Genomic DNA, 19385 nt, shown 5'->3' on the forward strand with positions numbered 1-19385 from the left:
TCCTGGTGTCCACTACAGAGTACATAGCATAACATATGAATAAAATATCATTTTTCAAAAATGTTTTTTAGTTTTTTTTTTTACCATTTTTTTCTTATGCTCTAAAATTTAGAGCATAAGAAAAAAATGGTAAAAAAAAAAACTAAAAAACATTTTTGAAAAATGATATTTTATTCATATGTTATGCTATGTACTCTGTAGTGGACACCAGGACTCAGTTGTTTAAAAAATAAAATGACATGAAATTATATGTATAGAGGCAAAAACAATGGGATTTGTTCAGGTTTCAGGATTTTTTTTAAGCAAAATTTGTATAAAGATGATTCTCAACTACGTTATAAAAGATATAACGAAATGATTTGATACACCATTTTACTTTATGCAATATGTGGGTTTAAATTATATTTATATTAATTAAATAAATTAATATTCCCATTCAATGCAATGTATCTGTATCTAATGTGCACATTAATGTGTTCTTGGAGTAACATTTAATGAAAAAAGAAGTGTAATAATTGGAGTAATAATTAGCAACATTTTAATTATAATATCTAATATTTCATAGGAGTATTGATGTATAATTTATTTCCATATTCACTTGCTGTGTCTCCCAAAATGCCCGATAAACATGATTTAAGTCCTGATGTCCTCTGCAGTGGACATGAATGAAATCAATGTCCTGTTCTGTAACAGAAAGTCATTTTTTTATTTGAAACCCAACAACGGTTTCCTGAGATGTTGCTCTATGAAATACAATTTGAAAAGTAGTCAGATTTAAATTATAATTATAATATATTATCATATTTCCATAAGAGTGCTACATTTGATGACTAAATTAATGTTAGACATTTTTAAAGACCAAGGAGAAGTTGTTTTCATGGTGAAACCACAAAACATTTGGTATCTCTGAAAAGCCCTGAATGTGCTCTTTACAGGACACCCAGGTGTGACATGTGACATGTAGGATTTCAGAGAAATTCACTAAAATATAATGTCCACTACATTGTAAAAAAGTCTATTCCTGGGTCCCAGGAGAATATAGGACAATATTTGGCCGAGATACAACTATTTGAAAATCTGAGGGTGCAAAAGAATCAAAACATTGAGAAAACATGCCTTTAAAGTTGTCCATTTATGTTCGCGATTGTGCTGCATTCACTCACAAAAATACATGTTTTATATCTTTACTGTAGGAAATTGACAAAATATCTTCATGGAACATGATCTTTGTTTAATATCCTAATGATTTTTGCATAAAAGAAAAATCGATAATTTTGACCCCTTACAATGAATTTTTGGCTATTGCCACAAATATACCCTTGCTACTTGTGACTGTTTTTTTTTATCCAGGGTCACATATTTCATCAATACTTACCTGTAAATGTAGAAACTGCTTTACTTTTACTCACTTTGGCAAGTCCTTTATTTACTAGTTGAATGGATTTGTTGAGGACTAACTGGCTTAGCGTGTTTTACGTAGTTTTGTCGATATGAAAGTAATCATTTACTAAAATACTATAGATTTGCACATAGACATCATATGTATATATATATATATATATATATATATATATATATATATATCTAAGACTCTATATGATGTCTATGGATTTTCACGTTGGCGGGGGACTTGCGAGTAAATCAGCGGATGATGGGCGGAACCATCGCGCGCAACGCTTTGTTTATACCACGTCACCGATAGCTCATTGGTCAGCGTCCAAACATAGAGACTGAAGCTGAGGATGAAGAGGGATCACTCGCACACGGTCAACCAGTCTAGGTAAATACAACAAACTGAAGTTATCGGCACCTTCGCATCAGAAACCAAGAGGTAAATTTTCAACTTTTCACTCTTTTGAATCTAATAGACATTGGATTTTAATATAACAAATAAGACCGTTTCAGACCATCTTGCTTGCAGGATGGATCCCTTAGTGCACTATAACGTTACTGTAAAATATATGATGCAATCGAACTCGTGCATTAAATCATCTTCACAAATTAACCTACAGCCCCGACTTTAACGCGAGCCTGCAATATATGCATCTATTAGACGTATATAATGTTAAGAAAAAAATAATAATATATATATATATATGTAACGTTATATATATATATATTTAGAATGTAGGCTACGTTACATTGGACTAACGTTAGTGCACTCTGTAAAACAAGGATCAACTAATTTATGTGCATCAATTGTCAATATACTAATATAAGTCATATTTCATTCTACGAAATACATGCAATTATGTTCGCAAATACTGTTTGCTACTGTTGCAGACTTTTATATCCTTCAAACGGTGTATTTTATTTATCATTAATGGTTATATTTATTTTATAAAATGACATACCCCAAATTATATTCGCCCTTCTCTTATTCTGTTATTTTGCAGGATTATTATTTGGAGAAGTAAAACGTGTGTGCCTTAGCGAGCTAGGAAGAACCATAGCCAATGACTCTGGGAAGCACGAACACCGCCAATTTAAATGTTATTCAAATTGTCTATTTAAATGTATTACATGCCTCATTTTTGTTAGTTGCATTTGCTTTATTTTAGATTTTGTTCGCAAAACGTCGTGTTTTTAGCCTCGGTGCGTCGTGTTTTCATTCATTCACTCGACACCAGTTCCCGCTCATCATAGGCATGTTACTGACTGACCGGAAGTTGTCGTTGTATCTGTTGTAAAAGTCCGAAATTCTCGGATGCGTTTTTTCGTATCCGTCATTCGGTGGCTCTGGATTGTCAAAAAACCATTCAAATGCTTGTTACGGATGCGAAAAACGCAGAAAATCTAACCCGATCCCATTTTTTTTTATGACGGACGAAAGTTTCGTAGGCAGTGTGTAAACGTGATTGACATAATGTGAGGTCGTGTATATTTTTTAACGTGCGAAAATTTCGGACTCAACGTGCAATAGTTGCAACAGCCCAGAACTGACTGACTGGTACCAGTTCAGATTGGCCAGATCTCACACCTAACAAATTATCCCAGATAGCAAGATCCGGCCCACATCTGGTACGTGTGGGTTCCATGTGGACCAGATAAGTTGCTGTCTGGGTACGCTGTTTGAATACACCAGAAGGGTACCCGATTTATCCCGTGACGTTTATTGCATTTTGTTTCTTTTGCCATATATCATCTAATATCCTTCCATTAAAATAGTCTTATATATATATTGTAATTTACTCTGCTGAACAAAATCCATTTTATGGTAATTGCTGTTTTGGAACGTGATAGTTGGTTGCATGCTGGTCTAATCTGCATCAGATGTTTTATTTTAGTTGTATTTATTTTTTATACAGCTTTTAAACAACTTTTTTTTAGACTGCTACAACAGAAAACGTATTATGCATATTATAATGATGTACAGAGTGAGCAGAGTGATGTACGCTTCATTATGATTGCATCATTTATGATTTCTAGAAATAATATGATACAATTCATATAGTGTATGATGGAATGCCAGCTTCAGATTGCATCATTCATTGTTTTGCCTAAAAAGCAAGTACTGTCCAAACCCAGTCATAGATTTATTCATAGATCCAGTCAAAGATGTATTTTAGTCATTTCTGGTTCAAATTGAGATCCCTTCCATTACTCTCTTATCCTCTGCCATTCCCAAGTCAAGGGTCATACAGACCCAATAGCATGTCTTAAACTGGAGCCTAGAACTAGAGCCGGTCAACAATTTTAGGCATAATTTTCATTCTCAGTGACCCAGAATTTGTAAAGTCTGACTACATTTATTTCAGAAGCATTTTGGCTGTAGACCAGTGTGATCAGTTAAGTAGAAAAGTGCAAATTATGCTTTAAAAAAACTCAACTTTTCGTATTTTCTGATCACAGACTCTGAAGGAAAAGCACTAGACAGTGTTGGCTTGCTGTACAAGAACACATTAATTTAGCTCTCATTCTTTGTTGATTGTACTTTAACGTCAGCAAGAAATATAAATGGACAATTTTTTTTTTATGGAATATTTTAGTATTTATTATAAATTGTTTTTCGGTGCACATCATTATTGTATTTTAAAATGCATGTACACTTATAATCTTTAAAGGCCCACCTCTAGTGCCTTGAAAAGCGCAGCATTATTCAATGTGTTGGTGTAATTTCCACTGAAACAGGAAGACAGGGCGTGGCATATCGAACTGCTCCTCCCCTTTTAAAAAATAGCAATAGCGTTTCATTTATCACAGCTCAGCCAGGGTTGTTGAGCTCAGTAAAGCCGCAGTTTCCTTCTAATCTCCATCTGTTTCTCCTCCAAATCTCCTCCATATCACTTTAAAATACAGCATTCTGTGCAGAATTCAATGGGTTCGATGCGTTTTGTGGTCTCAGCCGATCCGCTCTGTGCTATCGTGTCTCTCTGGATGTAGAAAGTGACTGATTTTAGCCTCAGTTTCAGTGTCTATTTATAATGTAGGGGGCGGAGCTTCAGATTCTAGAGAGGATTTGATTTGACAGAAAATCTGATGAGAAGCTGAAGTGCGGAGTGATGTCATCAAAATCATTGATCCATATTGGCCAAAGTAAAAGACTGTATAAGTTTGGAATGCTTATATCTTCTAAATGTGAATTTTGTCATTGTTTTTGAGCACACTAGCTTACAGATAACAGTAAAGGCCATTGCACACTGAGTCCGAAATTTTTATATGCGTTTTTTCGTATTCGTGATTCAGTGACTCTGAATTGTCAAAACACCATTCAAACACAATTCAAAATGCTTGCTACGGATGCGAAAAACGCCGAAAATCGAACCCGATCCGAATTTTTTTATGACGGACGAAAGTTTCGGAGGCAGTGTGCAAGCGTGATTGACATAACGTGAGGTCGATTTTTTTTTTTTTTTTTTTTTTTTTTTTTTTTCGTGCGAACATTTTGGATGTGAATTTCGGACTCCGTGTGCAATGGCCTTAAGACTAACATATTCATACTAAAAGCCAAACAACTTGGGGACTTTAAAGGTGCAGTATGTAATATTGATAGCTAGTGGTTGAAATGGGTATTGCATTCCAAATGATAAATATTGGAGAGGGTTGTTTCTCCCACTCCCTCCTCCTAATACTCGACGCTCACGCTGGTTGCCAGATTGAGGAAATTGACAATAGTAGGGGGCGAGCCTTACACTATAAGTTGATGACTTAATTTATCAGTGTTTAAATATGCCTCTGGACATAGAGCTATTTAGATGGATGCCGAGGCTTTTTAGGTCGGATGGAATCTGTGATCTCTGACCCAGTTTGTTTGTTGGGTTTCATGGCTACAATACGCTGTGTTTTCTGCCAACTGGCAACCCGGGGTGTTTGGTCTATCCAATCTTTTCCTAATAGACAAAAGCAAGTCGACTGAAACTGTCATTTTTTTTACAAATTGGTAATTTTCAGTTAACATTTATGCTCATAATAGTGAAAACCTCAAGCTTGTTGAAGCATCTCTAGCTGGCATTTTGCACAATCTGTGGAGCCTTGTTAAAGGGGGCTGTGTGATGGCATTAAGCCAGCTATTTGAGAGGTTCCCTGGTTCATTCACAGCGACATGTGGCTGACTAAGTCCGTTTCATAACCATGAGCAGTTTAGTTCTCTCGAAGAATGAAGCTCTCATGCTGGTTTCTGCTTGTTATAAGGCACCAGTGTCCAGTGGATCCTGTGGATCCTTCAACAGTTTCGTAGTATCACCTTCCTCAGCGGCATGTCTTGATATTTGGCGTGAGAAGATATATATTCCCGTTCTGTGTTTATATGCACTGCATGCAGACTATGAAATGTCCATTTACCCACAGATATCATTTCATGCTTATAGGGCTTATCAGTCTGCTAAATTAATCAAATACAATGTTATTAGATTGATCAAGAAGTAATACTGACCCTGTTTAAGTAAGAACCTGGGATTGATTGTTACCCATGAGGACTAACAGTAGGCTAATTAGACTGAATAGGCCTTTAATATCTCTCAATGGTCAAATCTATCATCATTGATGTCACAAATGGTTTAGAGTATGTAATAGTACAATTTCCTAAAAAAAAATGAAACTGACCAGATTAAACCTTGAATATGGGGTTAGTTGGGTTTGTTTTGAAAGTTCAGATGTTGGGGAAACACATTTACTCAGTTGCAGCAGTACAAAATCAGTTCTGCGGAAAAGAAAACAAAAACAACACCTAATATAAACCAATAGAAGTCCGTACTCTCCTGTTAAGAAGGTTAACCAGTTGGCGGGTCTTTATGTAAGCCTCTTAGAATCCATTGAGGTATTTATTTTGAGAAAAGCCCAGTGAGTCACTTCAAAACACTTAACATCTCACTCATCAATGGGTTACATAAACCCTTATGATGAGCGCTGTTTCCTCATGAATAAGTCTGTGCATTCATTATAATAATAATAATCCATTTTATTTATAGGGGCCTTTCTGAACACTCAAGGTCGCCTCACAAAACAATAAAACTATTGATCAACATTGTTGCTACTAGCTTATACTTCTAGTGTTCAAACTAAAGTGGGTCAATGACATTATGCTTTTTTTTTGTCCCAGCTATTAATTTGTTACAAAGTTGCTGCCTTCAATTTTCAAGTACAATCAACTTGGTTGTTTAAGTCATTTAGAAATGTTCATAAATACTATAATCATAAGCAATACTAAAATAACACTGGTTATGTAAATATATTAATTTCTTTTTGATCACTACACAACATGACATTTAAGTTTCAGTGTTTCTTGAAAATGGTATAAAAGTTTTGCAAAACCTGCATACACAAGTTAACATTTTTAAGAACTTGCCACATGTGCGTTTTAAACTAGATTATGGAAAAAGTGATACATTTCATTCACCCACGTCAAGTTTAGCCAAATCGGAATATTACAATAAAATGTGTAGGTCTCGTTGGTGTGCCAGTTTCCTCAGGATAACAGACGTCATGGCATTCATGAATTTCTCATGGCCAGATCAAAAGCCTTACAGATTTAATTTCGCCTACGTGTCACCCATACCTCGTGGAGACCACAAGAAAGAGATTAGTACTGCCGCCCTCGCTGTGGCCTATCATAGATGTGTGTGCACTGTACTCAAAAAGTATCTCCTGGTAGGGAACATTTTCAAGGCAACTGATATCGAAGCACACTATAACCTCTACAACTAGAACCTCGACAACTAGTCAAACGCTACAACCTGGTACAAAGGAATTCCAGACTTTCTCAACTGCTAGATATATCATTGTCACATTACTATGCTGTATACGTATATTCATTTCACGATAACAAAAGCAGTGAGTAGTGAAAGAAAGCAGCCATTGTGCGCGTTGTGTAAGACCACAACAGTGGCTTAAAGTTCTGAGCTGTTGCCCGGACTGAGCTCGATTCAACCCGCTAAGAATCTTGCCAGCTGCCGTGCCAAGTGAAACAAACCACCTTACAGATAAAAAGAGTCTATTTCAGCCCCTCTATTGTACAGTGAATTACAGGGATGTTTTTGTTTCCCCCCCTCCTGCTCGGTCCTCTTTGTCAAACCTATCTTTGATCCAGGACGCAGGATTCTTTGCTAGCATTTCCACAACTTTCATATAGCCATTTTTAGCGATTTAATTGTTCTAGTTTTGCTGTTTTTGTGACAAGTTTTTTTTTATAATTGTTAAGTAATTGATCTCCGTCGTGGGACAGGAAGTCGGATCGTCACGGCAGTGTGTGTGAAATGTACGATTGAATCAACAGAGCGCTCCATGTTCCAACTTTCTTCACTGTCATTGCATCAGTGTTTGGTTTTGATAGCTGTTGCTACAACTCAGGGTTTATTTGTGACCTTGTTCCTGCTTGTGTTTCCAAATCATTTCTGTTAGACATCACTGTAAACGTCACCAGTGAGAATGATGACCTAGGTAAAGAACTGCAAGGAACGTCAACAGTGTACTACAGTACTACTGCTGGCTCAGACATAAACATGACCATGTAACCTGATGAACAAGCAGGAGTGCTTTGGAATCAGACAGCTCCGATAAGGAGTCGAGCGGGTCAATATGATACAGGTACAGGTTCACACAGAACATTGTGGATCTTGTTGGTAGAGTGCAACAGTCAGTTTACATGTAGTTATAACTGAGCTACAGCAGGTTTTTGTGTAGTTCGAGCTGAAGTCTAAAGAATACAATGAGACTTTAATCATTTAAGAATGAATCAATTTAAGGGTCCATGAAAGGTCCATTGTCTATTGTTGTCAATAGTGTGGGGAATCTAGTGATGTATAAAGCACTGCTCACGGAGGAGTCACTTCCAAACCAAGCAGCTTCTGTTGGTCAATGTGGGAAATCCACGGGACCAACTTGAACCTGTTGCAAAATCTCGAGTTAATATTTCACCTTTGCGCAAAATTCTCAATCGTGTGGATTCCTTTTGAAATGACTGGGTTTTGGGTGTTTTAATTTGCAGATCAACAGTAAATGTTGACCGCACCTTTAAAGTGTTACTTTGTACGGATTGGCTGCACGCTTTTACAGCAGTCTCTTGGTTTCAGATGTGTCTATCCCGTTTATTTTCTCCATAGGGATATTCTTAATAAAGAGTTCAGAGCTTTGGATCACAGCATTACTTTGCAGTTTTTCATTTGAAAGGGAGTGCACATGGTTCTTTTATTCTATGGTAACATCTGATTGGGAGATCCAAGGCATTTCAGGATTGCAGGTAGTGTATGTCTTCATTTTATATATGATTTTGTGTGTGTTTTAGATACATTTTATGATATGTGGCTTGTACAGAACTTCTTATATCATTGCATAAAACCTCTAGGGATGCACCGATATGAAAATTTTGGTCGATACCGATAATTCTTTATATTTAAAAGACGATAACAGATATATTGGCTGATAAATCTAATTCGGCCAAATTTTCTTATCAAGCTGATAAACGATTACGGTTATTCAGGAAGTATGCAATAAATTGATTTGAAAGTAACAGGTGGGTGAAGATACTTATATTATTACAAATTATTCTCACTTTAAATAAATGCTGCTCTTTTGAACTTTCTTCAAAGAATCTTGAAAAAATGTATGACTGTTTCCACAGCCGTTTTCAACATTGATAATAATAAGAAATGTATCTGAATGTAATAATATTTCACAACGTTACGATAGTGTATTATTATTTTTTTAAATGTATGTAAATTTGACACTTTTTGTCCTCTATCGCTTGATGTTGTCTTTTTTCATTATTTTTCACTTTTGTTAATCATATCAGATACAGTCTTGGTTGTGGACTAACCTTCCACATTCATGTCATAAAGTTTGTCGGTAATAGATTCCACTTTTATAACCGACTATTTGATTAGAGGGCAGTAATCTGGAGAGTTGGTACAAGGAACTCTTCCTCTGAGAATTCTGGGAAGCTTTATATTTCCTTATGCGGTAGGAATTCAGATAATGACATTTGACAATGAGATGTGATGAACAGATTTAAAAGAATTGACTATTTCCTGACCAGACTGGTTAGATCAAACCTATATACATACTGCCTTGGGCAATGACTCGCGCACACACACCCAAATATTTCTAACTCTTCCTTCCTGTTTTATGTGCTCTTTCAGGCATAAACTGACAGAGAGCTCCTAGGAACCAGCACAACTAAGAATCTTACCAGATTTGACACCTCATTTCGCATTGACCATGGTGGACAAAATCGCCTCTTTTGGACACGCGCTGCTGCGCCGTCGTGCTCTGAACTGCTCTGGGGAGGAAACGCGGTTCGCTCGGTGTCTGTCCACTCTTGATCTGGTGGCACTCGGGGTGGGCTCCACACTTGGCGCTGGAGTGTATGTGCTGGCTGGGGAGGTAGCGAGAGAGAAGGCTGGTCCTGCTATCGTCTTATGCTTCCTTGTGGCCGCACTTTCCTCTATGCTTGCTGGACTGTGCTATGCAGAATTCGGTGCACGAGTCCCTAAGACAGGGTCTGCTTACTTGTACAGCTATGTCACTGTGGGAGAAATTTGGGCCTTCATCACTGGCTGGAACCTTATCCTCTCTTATGTTATAGGTATGTGTACTGTACTAGTTGATGGTCATCTTAAAGGTGCAATGTGTAATATTTCTAAGGATCTATTGACAGAAATGCAATATAAGATCCATAACTATGTTTTCAGTGGTGTATAAAGCCCTTGCATAATGAACCATTATGTTTTTATTACCTTAGAATGAGACATTTATATCTCCATAACTGCAGGCACCCCCTTCTATGGAGGTCGACATATTGTGTCGTCATGTTTCTACCGTAGCCGACAGCGAGCACACAGCGCTACAGAGCGTGCTTCGTCACTACCTTGAAAAAGAAGTTTTTAGTGCTGTATAAAGACCTTACTTAATGTACCGTTATATTTGTATTACCTTAGAATGAGCAGTTTCTTTCTACACACACCGCGGATCCCTTACATTGAAATGCGCCGACATGTTTCTACAGTAGCCTTAAACGGACAAACGTGTTTCGTTACTATGTTGCTCTTCGTGCAAGGAAGCAAGCTTAGTTCAGCGAATAAAACAATGACACAATGATGAACAAGTAACAATAATATTCGCAATAACATATAGTTTTACTGAATAATTAAGTAAACATAATTTCTTAATTTATCCTTGTAAAGAAACCTCATTGCTGAACTGGCTACTCTCTGCTGTCTCAGACCATGACATATTTTCCTGTCGGCCACCGTAACTTTTGTTGGTTGCAATTCGTAACCTCACCACTAGATGCCGCTAAAAATCACACACTGCACCTTTAAAGAAATCCACTGTAACTGAAATACAAAAGCTGGTTCTCGTTTTCAGGCACTGCTAGTGTGGCGCGAGCTTGGAGCTCTACGTTCGATAACTTAATCGAGCAGAAGATCTCGAACTTCTTCAGGGCTTCCATGGCCATGAAGGTTCCTGGGAAGGTTCTTGCGGAATATCCGGACCTATTTGCCCTCATTCTTATCCTGCTACTGACTGGTGAGAAATTTAAAAACAGAAATCATTATTTAAATTAGGTATTTGAACAAGAAAGGATTTTCATCATTAATCTGCTCTTCTTTTTTTTAACTACCAGAAAAGCAGAGATAAACAGTAGCCTACAACCAAAAAATAATTATGATTAGTGATCCACCGATATTAGAAATTCTGGCTAAAACCCATAAGCCAATAAGCATAAGCTGATAACCAATAAGTTATTGATTTAAATTCTATACTATTTTGTGTGAATAAATAAAAAAATTAGGTAACACTTTATTTTACAGTGTCCTTGTTACATTTGTTACATGTAGTTACCATAAGAATTACAGGAAATTGTGCATAATTACATGTAACTAACCCTCAACCAAACCCTAATCCTACCCTAACCCAATAGTAAGTACACAGAGTTAATTATTATTACTCAGTACTTAAATATATAATTACTCTGTAACAATGACTCCTTAAAATAAAGTGTAAACAAAAATGAAATCAATTGTTTTAAATCCTACAAGATAATTCAGACATCACAACAATATGGATATTTCATTTGGAGATTGGCTAAAAATTACATTTAACATTGTTATTATTAAATTGAAGTGTTAAATACTAACTTTAAGTGCGCATTAGATGATGAAAAAAATAACTGGGGGAAAAAATGGATAATCTTTGATAGTTTACAGTTTAAATAGTGTCTTTTATACCTTTCTATCTGTATACATGTGAGTAAAAAACGAACTAAAATGTAAATGATTAAATAAGACATTTCTGATTTCGATGTGCAATTTCCTCTTTAGGACTGCTTGCTTTTGGTGTAAGCGAGTCTGCTCTGGTCAACAAGATCTTCACTGGCATCAACCTCATTGTGCTGGGCTTCGTCATCATCTCTGGCTTTGTCAAAGGCAACACAGAAAACTGGAACCTCACATATCAAGACTTTGTCAATGATACAAATATCACAGAACCAGAGTAAGTTTGACATGAAAAAATCCAGCTCAGTGTTCGAGCCACAAGCTGCTGCTTTTAAAGTGGAGCAAATGAGGATCTCTTCTCTTCCAGTTGTGAGAGCTGGATAATGTGATTTTCTCGCACAAGATTTGACAAATCTCTTCTTTTCTCACAGACGGGTAGAAAGCATATTTGGAAGTGGAGGTTTCGCTCCGTTCGGCTTCAGTGGCGTCTTATCTGGCGCAGCCACCTGTTTCTACGCCTTTGTTGGCTTCGATTGCATTGCTACAACAAGTACGTCTCATAACTGTTGTGGTTTTAGAGCACGAATACTGATTGCTGAACATTTTGTTTTTGTTTCTTCTAAAGCCATCTGCGGAATGAGTCATAAATGTATGTGGTTCGATTTAACCTAATTTTTTCTCCTGGTAGGTGAGGAAGCCAAGAACCCAATGCGCTCCATCCCTGTGGGCATTGTGGCCTCTCTGCTCATTTGCTTCTTTGCTTACTTTGGTGTGTCAGCTGCTCTTACTCTCATGATGCCCTATTACAAACTCAACACCCAGAGTCCTCTGCCCGAGGCCTTCAGTTACGTGGGCTGGGCACCGGCACGCTATATTGTAGCTGTGGGTTCACTCTGTGCCCTCTCAACAAGGTACCTCAAGGACTTTTTGTATTGTCTTGTAATGTTTTCGTTCAACATTTTCCATTTATCTGAATCTGTTTTTTTTGTTGTTGTTTTTTTCGTAGCTTGTTGGGCTCCATGTTCCCCATGCCTCGAGTGATCTACGCTATGGCAGAGGACGGGCTGCTCTTCCGTTTCCTTTCCAGGATGAACAAGAGAACCAGAACTCCACTGCTGGCGACTGCCGTGTCAGGAATAGTAGCATGTGAGTCACGTTCTTTGTTCTTTATTGGTTTGTGTTCCAGCATGTCCTAAATTTGCACAAATTACAGGCGTCTCGTAATGTTTGTTAGAGATGCGGCACAACCACAGCCAATCAGAACATAATATACAGTTATGTGGATTTTGGACCTATGAGATTTCACTGTGGGCGGCGCCACCCAGTGCAAAGAGTGTGTGGTCACAGATGTTACTGAATAAAAACTTACATGGTAGCAATATCTTTTATCTGGTTAGAATGTGGCGTTTGATCTCTTAACGGTGGTGGATGGTGTTATGTATGATTTGAAATGTTATGGCTGAAACTTGTTTGTTTTGTCTTCTTTTAGCTCTCATGGCATTTCTGTTTGATTTGGCTGCATTGGTTGACCTCATGTCCATAGGAACATTGCTTGCATACTCTCTGGTGGCCGTGTGTGTCCTCATTCTCAGGTACAGTAAAACCTGCACCACAAATACTAAACACTGGGTCTACTATTATATACTGCATAAAGGTTTTAGAGAGGTCATGTTGTAAAATAATGTTTCCTGTGAATATATAATGTTAAATCCACAAACTGTCATTATTTCCACTCTAAAAAATATTATTGCTACGGTTCCTTTAAGACTCCTACATGTAAATTGCCTCTGTTATTTTTGGCTAATGTGTTGGTACATTATTGTTAAAAAGTTTGGGGTCGGAGATGTCACTTATGCTTACCAAAGCAGGATTTATTTAATCAAAAATACAGTAAAAAGTACAGTATAACTGTTTTCTGTTTTAAAATGCAATTTATTTTAGAAGGGAAAAAAATCATTGTAATATGCTGATTTGGTGCTCCAGAAACATTTCTTATTATTATCAATGTTGAAAACAGCTGTGCTGCTTAATATTTTTTGGTGGAAACTGTGTTTTTTCAGGATTCTGTGATGAACAGAAAGTTGAGAAGAACAGCATTTATTTGAAATCGAAATCTTTTGTAACATTATAAATGTCTTTACTATCACTTGATCAGTTTAATGCATTCTTGCTGAACAAAAGTATTTTTTCTTTCAAAAAATCTCGCTGACTTGTTTCTGTATGTAAAATGATTAACAGTGCTGCGTGCTGTGGGTTTGCTGTATGTAGTTTGGCTCACTGCCAAACATTTTGTCTCTAGATATCAGCCAGGAAACCTGAGCTCTTCCAGTCAGACTGAGAAACTGGTGGAACTGGTCGGTGGCGAGAAAGTGGCCGTATGTGGAGACAGTGGAGATGAATATGGCACAGAGCTGGATGACAATCCCCACAAAGAAAAATTCTCCCCGAAACTCCTTCTCTTTCCCTCCAAGGACTTGCCAACCGAAGTGTCGGGAACTATCGTCTATGGCACAACTGCTGTTATCTGTGAGTGAAGATTTTGCTTGTCACTTCATGATAAATCTAGCTACTATTAAAGATATAGTTGACCCACCCACTCAAAAAAGGCACTATAAAAGTGTGAGTCTAAATAAATACAAAACATAAAACACTAAAAACTTAAAACCAGTCGTTTTATATGCTACAAGTGGATTGAAGCATCACAACATTAAAATTTACAGAATGAAAATGGATATCCATTTTGATACTTGCTAAAGATTACATTTAAGTGTTATTAAATTATTAGTGTTGCTAAAGATTACATTTAAGTGTTATTAAATTATTAGTGTTTTTAAATATTAACTTGAGTGAGCGTTAAATGACTGAAAACTAAATCTAAATGTAAAAATACAGGAATTAAGCATGCAAAAAACTAATATGGTAGAGAAGTATTGTGCATTTCTGGTGTGTGAATTTGTGAGAATACTTCTCTACCGTATTAGTGCTAGAAATAAACACTACCATTCAAAAGTTTGGTCAGAAAGATTTTTTTTTTTTTTTTAAAGAAATTAATATCAGCAAGGACACATTAAATAAATTAAGTCATAGTAAAGACATTTAATATTACAAAGATTTCTATTTTAAATAAATGCTGTTCTTTTGAACTTTCTATTCACCAAAGAATTCTGACAAAAAATTTATCATGGTTTCCACAAAAATAAATGTTTTCAACATTGCTAATACATTTATGTCTTGAGCACCAAATGAGCATATTACAATGATTTTTGATGTAAATTCAGCTTTGCCATCATAGGAAATATATTAAAACTGAAAATTGTTATTTTAAAATGTAATAATATTTGCAATATTTCCGTTATACTCTTTCAACAAATAAATGCAGCCTTGGTGAGCAAAAAAATACTTCTTTTAAGAACATGATAAAATACCCAAACTTTTGAATGGTCGTGTATTTACACTCTTCCCAGTTCTTCATTCGTATCTGTGTTATTTGTATTTATATGATTCAGTGATGTAGATAATGAGCTGATTATGGACTAATTCCAATATCCTCTTGTCTGCGCAGCTGCGCTGATCACCGTGCTGTGTGTGGTGTTGGCTCTGCGTCTGGAAGCCATCTTGAATCTTGAGATTGTGTGGGTGATGACGTGTGTCATTCTGGTCGTGCTGTGCATCCTGTGTGTCATTGTGATCTGTAGGCAGCCTGAGAGCAAGGAAGCTCTCACCTTCAAGGTACCAGATGTCCTTGTTATTGAATTTGTTTTTTATTATGCACTGAACTTATGTAAAAGGAAATGCGCTATTAGAACACAAATACTCAGACTGAAAGGGAGAGTTCACTCAAAAATGAGGGTTTTGTCAGCATTTATTCACCCTGATCTCATTCCAGACCTGTATAACTCTCTTTCTTCAGCTGAACACCAAACACTTACACTCTATTAAAGACTGGAATGACTTTTGCCCCAATTTACAGCCTGGATGAGTTGATGCTAATTGCCAAAAGTCACAGACTCTGATGTATGATGCCTAGTGTTTTACAATTTGTTCAGCCTCAAAGGGTTAGTTCATCCAAAAATGATGAATTACTCACTCTCTCTCATGTTGTTCCAGACCCATAAGATATTTTTAATGAAATCTGATATCTGAATGTTTCTGTACCTCCATTAAATGTCTATTCACCCAAAAATCCGTCAGTTTAAAGTGTTCATAAAGAGATCGTAAAATAGATCCATTTGAATCTAGCGGTTTTAAGTCTTTTATGATGAACAGATTTAATTTAGGCTTTCATTCACATATAAACATTGATCAGCCAACATGCACAGAGCACTGGAAAAATGTAAATCATGTCATCATTTACTCACCGTCATGTCGTTCCAAACCAATAAGACTTGCGTTCATCTTAGGAACTTTTTCATGAATTTTGAGAGATTTTGACCAATTTGACGCTTCAAAAGGTTCATAAAGAGATCATAAAATGAATCCATATGAATCGAGCGGTTTAGTCCAAATTTTCTGAGGAGACTCGATCGCTTTATACATCCCCTTTCACACAGAGATTCCGGAAAATACATGGATTAAGTGGCCCGGCATTTGACCCGGGTTCGTTTGATTTTGGTTCATTCACACTGCCAGTGATTTTCCGGAATCAGAGGATTGTTCACACACAACCCATAAAAATCCCAAAAAAACATGTGACATCGATGTGACATGTAATGTCTCAGCAGCGTCTAGTTTGCCTATGAGCTGCGATTTCTCTCTCGAGGAACCACGCTTTTGCATTTTTTTTCTCTGATTCGATCATAAACTAGCGCATTACGTACCGTTTCACTAGCCTGCTTTCACTTCAGCGTCATCATTACGACACGGCTTTGATTACGGCTTTTGTTCACACAGCGTGCGTTCCATGACTGATCCCGGCAATGTTACTAGGTCCCCAACCCGGCATCGATCCCGGGTCGTGTTTGCGTTCACACAGAAGGCGTTCTGGCAATTACGGGATCAACACGCTGTATGAAAGGGGCTATTGATGAACAGATTGAATTTAGGCTTTCATTCACATATAAACCCTGATCATATACAGAAGCTGAACCGAACCTGCTTGATGCACGAGAACAAACCTCATTGGTTCTTGCAGAAGCTCAAACGTGCTGCCCAACACAAAAAAAAATGAACCTCATTGGTTCTTGCACATCAAGCGAACATGCTTGAGCTTCCGTTTACCACAACTAATGTGTGTGTTGATCAATGTTTGTTTCTGAATAAAAGCCTAAATTAAGTCTGTTCATCATATAAAGCGACTCCTAATAAAATTTGGACTAAACCGCTCGATTCATATGGATTAGTCTTACAATAACTTTATGAACTTTTTGAAGGGTCAAAGTGGTAGTTGCGTAGCTGTCAATGGAGGGACAGAATTCTTCAGATTTCATAAAAAAAATCTTCATTTGTGTTCCGAAGATGAACAAAAGTCATAAGGGTTTGGAAACACATGAGGGTGAGTAAATGATGACAGAATTTTCATTTTTGTGTGAACTGTCCCTTTAAGTGTGAATCTTTCTGTGTGCAGGTGCCTCTGTTACCTTGGCTGCCTCTGTTCAGTATCTTTGTCAACATCTATCTCATGATGCAGCTGGACGTGGCCACCTGGTGCCGCTTCACCGTGTGGATGGGCATCGGTGAGTACATCTGTTGTGTGATAACGCCGTGTTTGTTTCCTTCATTCCAAACCTCACATTTCTTCTCTCGTGTCCGTTCCTAGGTTTCATAATCTACTTCGGCTATGGTATCCGGAACAGCACAGAGGCCATGAACAGCTCCCTCCGAAAATACGAGCCAGCCCTTCAGAACAAAAGCCCCATATATCTAGGCGTTGAAGAGAGCGAAGTGGAGGGCATTTCCCCTTGATAGGGAGAGAGAACGACGGGCATATCGTCCTACAAATGTTCGTTTAAGTCTAGATTTGATGTTAAAATCATGCCTCATTTATTGAAGAGACTGCCCCAAAACATCTCAATTGAAAAAAGGATTTCTCATCCTCTCAAAATTATCAGGTTCCTCTTAGAACATCCCTAAGAGTTTTCCGTTAGAGGTCGTCGTGCAGCAATGGCGTTTCAGTACTGTGGATGCTGGTTTAAATGTCCCTGTGGCTGCTGCTGTGATCACTCGTACTGTTATGGCCATATTGTCTGGAGGACAAGCTGACTGTAAAGGGTATTTTGTTTTTCGTGATCGAGCTCCAAGCACGTTGTTTGTGCTCTAAAGCGTTTGGATTCTGAATCCAAAATGGTCTCCTTCTGCCTCCTGGTTTTTCAGCATGAGGTCCTGATTTACAACAGGGACCTCTAGTGTTCGCCCTGCAGAATGTGAAAACGGCAAGAGAGTATCGGTGGTCATTGGTTACTGTCAGACAGAAGAATTGAAACTGGGGGAAAAATGAAGAGATTTTGGACATTATTGGCTTGGCTAAAATCCCATGTGTATGAGAGTTGAATGAAAGAGTGCATGGATAGATAAACCGTTTCCATTTCCCTAAGAAAGACAGTGTGGTATTATCCCTACTGTATGTTTGGAAAATGATATCGAGCGTTGCGGTATAAAATGATCGTTTTTTTTAAAGTGTGAGAGTTTTGAATGGACCATATGAGGTTGCGCCAGAAAATGTTCTGTTTTACAAAATACTAAATTATTTTTTATATGAACATGTATAGTTAACCCATCCATACGACTTCCTTAAACTTGATGATTTTACTTAAGCAAACTATATAACAGTTATTGTATTTCCAGACGATGCTTATAAAAAGTTCCTTGGTAATTACTGTTTCTGCCAAAACTACTTGCACTACCGTTCAAAAGTTTGGGGTCTGTATGATATATATATATATATATATATATATAATATTTTTTTTAAAGAACATGCATCAAATTGATCAAAAGTGACAGTAAATACCGCCTTTTTGAGCAGAAGAGACTTTTGAACGTTAGTGTACATACGGTTATCCTTACCAACTAGTACTTTGATAGAAACCACCACGACTTGAACGATTCTGAAAACTACTTGTATTGTTTGAAGGACATCCCATATTGATCTTTTATTTTGAGCAGTATTAGCTGCGATATTTGAGCAGAAATTATGGTTACTGTGCTAACTTTGTCTAACCTAGCTTACAGGTCAAGGGTTAAACCTAAACTTACCTGAAGACTGAATAATTAAAGAAACAAGCCTTTCTTTCCTATCTGAAGGTGTAGATACTTGAGAAATTAGTGTCAGTATAAACTTGGCTGTTGAGCTCATGTACCTTTATCTACTTTTGTTCTTTATCGTAGAGAATTTGTAATGTAGTGGAATACTAGTTTACGATTGCTCAATCAAACTTGTCAATTATCTTGTACTCTTTTTTTCATACCTTTTTGATATATTATAGTATGAATATTTTATCCATCCGGGATGCTGAAATTCAGCACTTTTATCAGCCGTTTTTGGTTGGTTGTGCAAAAACATATTTTGTGTAACCTAATAGTATTCAGATAATCAGAGAGCAATGGAGGTTTGTCTACAGGACAGAACAATAGAATAGAAGTTGTTTTAAACCACTATTTGTAAACCCATTATTTGTCTTTAATATATTAACGTTCTGACTTGATTAGAAGCATATTTTTGTATAGCTTTACTATTATATTTGTTTCACAATCGGCTGAAAATGGTTTTGTTTACATGTACCAGACATGTAAAGTTTAGCA

The 19385-nt window shown here is 37.0% G+C and overlaps 1 protein-coding gene across 1 annotated transcript; it reads left to right on the top strand.

The window, feature by feature from the left end:
* Positions 1-1726: 1726 nt before the first annotated feature.
* On the top strand, positions 1727-18459 carry slc7a3a (solute carrier family 7 member 3a). Its single transcript, XM_077233469.1, has 12 exons — positions 1727-1831; positions 9573-10018; positions 10801-10962; positions 11757-11928; positions 12083-12201; positions 12340-12562; positions 12658-12797; positions 13141-13243; positions 13951-14177; positions 15214-15380; positions 17215-17323; positions 17407-18459. Exons 2-12 carry the CDS (start codon positions 9652-9654, stop codon positions 17550-17552), a joined length of 1935 nt encoding a protein of 644 aa, XP_077089584.1. The 5' UTR covers positions 1727-1831; positions 9573-9651; the 3' UTR covers positions 17553-18459.
* The last annotated feature ends 926 nt before the right edge of the window (positions 18460-19385 follow it).

Source organism: Siphateles boraxobius, unplaced genomic scaffold (genome assembly GCF_051911475.1).
Source record: "Siphateles boraxobius isolate OS27281-9 unplaced genomic scaffold, OSU_SipBor_1 18, whole genome shotgun sequence".
In the NCBI taxonomy this organism is placed as follows: domain Eukaryota; kingdom Metazoa; phylum Chordata; class Actinopteri; order Cypriniformes; family Leuciscidae; genus Siphateles; species Siphateles boraxobius.

Coding starts and splice junctions, on each gene's coding strand:
- slc7a3a (XM_077233469.1), top strand. CDS start 9,652: ATGGTGGACAAAATCGCCTCTTTTGGACACGCGCTGCTGCGCCGTCGT. Junction 10,019..10,800: donor TATCCTCTCTTATGTTATAG/GTATGTGTACTG, acceptor TCTCGTTTTCAG/GCACTGCTAGTGTGGCGCGA. Junction 11,929..12,082: donor ACAAATATCACAGAACCAGA/GTAAGTTTGACA, acceptor CTTTTCTCACAG/ACGGGTAGAAAGCATATTTG.